Below are 5,755 nucleotides of genomic sequence, written 5' to 3'. Positions count from 1 at the left end.
TTATTTAACGGCCATAAAAATTATTTATATTAATGATGTCTCCAAAGGTCAACGAAGTTTTCGCAGAAAAATAATATCAGAAATCGCGGCCGCAATTTGATGCGCTGTTCCGCGACGAAACCAAGCTTTAGCAACGAGCGTAGTCAAAGGGTACACACTCGGTAAGTAATCCTACAATTTTTTGTTTATAACGTAGTTTATACGGATTATTTTTTAAAAAATATACGTATTTTGGAAATGTTGAGTCGAATTAGTCTAGAATCGATTAATTTTATGAAAGAAAACCTTTCAAACAGCCGTAGTCCGTAAACTATGATTCCTACAAAATTGATTCATAAAGAACGGAACGTATCTACCGTCTTATAGGGGGATCTACTGTATGTGTCTTTTTTATACAACTAAAAAAAAATTGGGAAGAGACCTCAATTTTTTGTTAGTTTAGAGCCTAAAAAAATATAAATCTGGCATTGACTCTATTGTCTTTTGAAAGGTTTCTTTGCTGTCTTACCTGATCAAATTTACTCTTATACTTTTCCCTAGGCTTTTTTTTTTTTTTGGACAAAATAGTGAATCTTTTTAAATCCAATTATAAAACATAGACAAATTGTATGTTTGTTACATTAGTTATAACATTTTCTAAATAATGGGCTGGTTAGATTGTTACTTCCAATTGGATAATAGAATGTCATGTGGTCAATATGAAAAGATTTTTTTTTTAAATTTGTTATAGAAGTGACACAATGCAGCTATCATTTTTTAAAGTTTAAATTTTAAATTTAATGAAGGTAAGTTTAAAATATGCCATTTGCCAAAATATTTAAAAATGCAATTTAAGGGAAATTTCCTCATCAAGCATGAATGTCACATGGTCACTGACATCACTGCATCGTAAGTGTGATCACTGATCCAAAATCAATATATTCAATAAAATCAATTCAAAAACGTTTATTCTATGCCTAATATTTCCACAAAATAAGTAGCCTATACTTTCCATCAGAATATAAACTGAATATAACCAAAATTTCATCTGGATCGGAGAAAAATTGCAGGAGTTATAAGGAATTCACACACACACACACACACACACACGACAGCTTTTATATTAGTAATATATAATTTAATTATTTTTAACAACTAATATTTAACAATTTATGCTAAAGAAATATGGCATAAAATAATGACTCATTTTTATTAATCAAAAATCAAACAGGGCAAATTAAGGAACCAAAAAATTATTTTTTAAAATATTTTCAAACTTTCAATCATCTTGGATCATTAAACTTATCAATATCAATAAAATTGTTCTTTAATAAAATGTATAATTAAGTTGGCTGAATATAATCATTAATAAAAAAATTATTTTTTGATACTAATGGCTAAATGAACTTTTAAATTAAATTACTAAACCATGAAATATTCAAAATCAATGGTAAAACCCCTATTTGTAAATTTTTTGAATTATTAATAAATTTCATTAGCTACATTATCATCAAGATTAAATATTTGTATCATAATAATTTAGCCGGTTAATTACATTTAATAAAAATAAAAAGATAGAAAATCTATATAAATCTTAAAATTTTCAGTTTTCCATTCTTATTGTTGTAATTAATTAAATTATGAATTTTTATTTTTGCTTTCAGACATAGTAAATTTATAATCTAAAAACCTATTTAAGTAACTTTTTACCGTAAATCTTTCTCCTTCTAAAGTTTCTCCATCTTTTTCCCATTTAATTTCAGGCTTTGGAGCTCCAAATACATTGCAGCGTAATGTAACTGTAGAACTAACAACAGCCATAGTTACTGGTTCTGGTCGTTCAATAATTGTTGGTGGAAGAGCTAAAAAATAAACACATTTGCATATAATTAAATGCATTATAATACACATTTATTAAAATTACAGTTGTTATTATGTAATGCATCTATTCTGTGAACACATGTGATAAATTCATCATTGTTAAATATATTTTAATTTTTTAATTATAATCCTGTTTAAAAATTTTTATTGTATAACACAAAAATTTAATAATCTCATTACTATAATATATAAAATTTCTATTTTAAATCAAATAAATGTGTCTCAGCAGTTAACATTGTTTAGTGATGATTTTACTTATTATTCTTTCTGCTGAGTGAGAGTTTAATTGTTATATAAACAATGTTTAAGTATCCTTGCTCAGTATAAGAAGTGAACTGTGAATCCAAATCTTATTTTAATACTCTTTTCAGAATCAAGAATTAAGGACGTAAATAATAATGTTCTAGAAACATATCTTTTTCAAATTTATTTATTAAACTGAAAAAGATAAATGATTAAATATATAACTAGAAATTTCCCTTCAAGCATGACGAAATACTTTTTATGAAAAAGTAGAGATTGAAGAATTGAGAAGAGTAGAGATTTCAAGAAATTCAAGAATTGCTAATATTTCTATGAATTAATTAAGTAGTTTATACTATCTATTGTAAATACAGAGCAACAAAACAAAATTTCACCTGGAGTTGACAAAAATAGTACAAGTTATACAGAATTCACTTAACACACATAAACAGATGATGGCCTTTATATTAAAATATTATTAAAATCTTTCTTTATAAAATTTTATGCACTCTGAGTAAACACTCTATTTAGTGCCAGATTTACCATTAAGCTAAATAAGCTTAAGCTTGGGGCTGCAGCTTTCAAGGGACCTCTAAATTTTTATTTTATATTACATTTTGTTTAATTTATATTGTACATGTCTTAAAGTTAAATAATTTAATAAAGACTTTGCCATGTATTAATAATCTGTGTAAATAGAAATACAGTAGATCCCCCTATAAAACCGTTTCCTATAGTTATGATTCCTATAAAAATTGTGGCATTATCCGTAAACAACGGTAAAAATAACTCCTATAATACGTAAAACGTCATCGGGCAGCCGAACTACTTACCCGCCGTCCGTAGCGCCACGCTACGGAGAGATTTCTATCGTCTGGACAGTATTATATAAATTATATATAAATTAGGTACTGTACATATAATTATATATTAATTATATATAAATTAGGTACTGTATATATAATTATATATTAACTTAATTTATTGTAACTTTATTATAATTAAATATATATTTTTCGCCGTCTAGCGTCACGCTACGGCGAGTTAGGCGACCTATCGTCTGTCCAGTACTGTAATTTTATACATTTCTTGTGAAAGAAACATTTCTTATTTAACGGCCATAAAAATTATTTATATTAAGGATGTCTCCAAAGGTCAACGAAGTTTTCGCAGAAAAATAATATCAGAAATCGCGGCCGCGGTTTGATGCGCTGTTCCGCGACGAAACCAAGCTTTAGCAACGGGCGTAGTCGAACGGTACACACTCGGTAAGCAATCCTACAATTTTTTGTTTATAACGTAGTTTATACGGATTATTTTCAAAAAAATATACGTATTTTGGAAATGTTGAGTCGAATTAGTCTAGAATCGATTAATTTTATGAAAGAAAACCTTTCAAACAGCCGTAGTCCGTAAACTATGATTCCTACAAAATTGATTCATAAAGAACGGAACGTATCTACCGTCTTATAGGGGGATCTACTGTATGTGTCTTTTTTATACAACTAAAAAAAAATTGGGAAGAGACCTCAATTTTTTGTTAGTTTAGAGCCTAAAAAAATATAAATCTGGCATTGACTCTATTGTCTTTTGAAAGGTTTCTTTGCTGTCTTACCTGATCAAATTTACTCTTATACTTTTCCCTAGGCTTTTTTTTTTTTTTGGACAAAATAGTGAATCTTTTTAAATCCAATTATAAAACATAGACAAATTGTATGTTTGTTACATTAGTTATAACATTTTCTAAATAATGGGCTGGTTAGATTGTTACTTCCAATTGGATAATAGAATGTCATGTGGTCAATATGAAAAGATTTTTTTTTTTAAATTTGTTATAGAAGTGACACAATGCAGCTATCATTTTTTAAAGTTTAAATTTTAAATTTAATGAAGGTAAGTTTAAAATATGCCATTTGCCAAAATATTTAAAAATGCAATTTAAGGGAAATTTCCTCATCAAGCATGAATGTCACATGGTCACTGACATCACTGCATCGTAAGTGTGATCACTGATCCAAAATCAATATATTCAATAAAATCAATTCAAAAACGTTTATTCTATGCCTAATATTTCCACAAAATAAGTAGCCTATACTTTCCATCAGAATATAAACTGAATATAACCAAAATTTCATCTGGATCGGAGAAAAATTGCAGGAGTTATAAGGAATTCACACACACACACACACACACACACGACAGCTTTTATATTAGTAATATATAATTTAATTATTTTTAACAACTAATATTTAACAATTTATGCTAAAGAAATATGGCATAAAATAATGACTCATTTTTATTAATCAAAAATCAAACAGGGCAAATTAAGGAACCAAAAAATTATTTTTTAAAATATTTTCAAACTTTCAATCATCTTGGATCATTAAACTTATCAATATCAATAAAATTGTTCTTTAATAAAATGTATAATTAAGTTGGCTGAATATAATCATTAATAAAAAAATTATTTTTTGATACTAATGGCTAAATGAACTTTTAAATTAAATTACTAAACCATGAAATATTCAAAATCAATGGTAAAACCCCTATTTGTAAATTTTTTGAATTATTAATAAATTTCATTAGCTACATTATCATCAAGATTAAATATTTGTATCATAATAATTTAGCCGGTTAATTACATTTAATAAAAATAAAAAGATAGAAAATCTATATAAATCTTAAAATTTTCAGTTTTCCATTCTTATTGTTGTAATTAATTAAATTATGAATTTTTATTTTTGCTTTCAGACATAGTAAATTTATAATCTAAAAACCTATTTAAGTAACTTTTTACCGTAAATCTTTCTCCTTCTAAAGTTTCTCCATCTTTTTCCCATTTAATTTCAGGCTTTGGAGCTCCAAATACATTGCAGCGTAATGTAACTGTAGAACTAACAACAGCCATAGTTACTGGTTCTGGTCGTTCAATAATTGTTGGTGGAAGAGCTAAAAAATAAACACATTTGCATATAATTAAATGCATTATAATACACATTTATTAAAATTACAGTTGTTATTATGTAATGCATCTATTCTGTGAACACATGTGATAAATTCATCATTGTTAAATATATTTTAATTTTTTAATTATAATCCTGTTTAAAAATTTTTATTGTATAACACAAAAATTTAATAATCTCATTACTATAATATATAAAATTTCTATTTTAAATAAAAATATACTTGAAGTTTTAGCTAACCTTTATCAGCAAATATTATGTGATAATATGAATTTTTATTTCATATATAACTTTATATGATTATGTAATTTCATATAATCATATAATGTTTTGACAAATAATTCATTTTCTAACAAATAATTTGGAAATATTTAAAAAATGTCTGTTTTCATTTATGTAATATATGATGAAAGTAAACATTGAATATTTTTTAAAATATATCATATGTACTGTACAGTACTATACAAGTAGTTGATGTAGATATACTTACCCAATACATTTAAGTAAAAATCTGCAAATGCATAACCATGCACATTAGAAGCATTGCATTGATAAACGGCAGTATCAGTTTTTTCAAGATTTTCGATTGTCAACATATTTCCATCAATTTTTCTTCTTGGATTTGGTTCAGCATCTGTAAGTATATTTTATTTATTTATTTATTTAATTTATTATTAATTCATTTTACC

The 5,755-nt window shown here is 26.0% G+C and overlaps 1 protein-coding gene across 1 annotated transcript in view; it reads right to left on the bottom strand.

Annotated features, from left to right (window-relative positions):
• LOC111613899 (neuroglian-like) overlaps window positions 1–5,755 on the bottom strand; it is a 175,093-nt gene that overhangs the window by 84,114 nt on the left and 85,224 nt on the right. Inside the window, exons 18-20 of the mRNA XM_023355252.1 lie at window positions 5,557–5,700; window positions 4,894–5,052; window positions 1,683–1,841 (exon numbers count right to left, since the gene is read on the bottom strand). Of these exons, the coding sequence (XP_023211020.1) occupies window positions 1,683–1,841; window positions 4,894–5,052; window positions 5,557–5,700 (462 nt within the window). The remainder of the gene's footprint in view (window positions 1–1,682; window positions 1,842–4,893; window positions 5,053–5,556; window positions 5,701–5,755) is intronic.

Source organism: Centruroides sculpturatus, unplaced genomic scaffold (assembly GCF_000671375.1).
Source record: "Centruroides sculpturatus isolate CEXI.00-Female unplaced genomic scaffold, Cexi_2.0 scaffold961, whole genome shotgun sequence".
NCBI lineage: Eukaryota > Metazoa > Arthropoda > Arachnida > Scorpiones > Buthidae > Centruroides > Centruroides sculpturatus.
The sequence above is the reverse complement of the archived record's forward strand: the minus strand, read 5'-3'. Positions and strand labels throughout refer to the sequence as shown.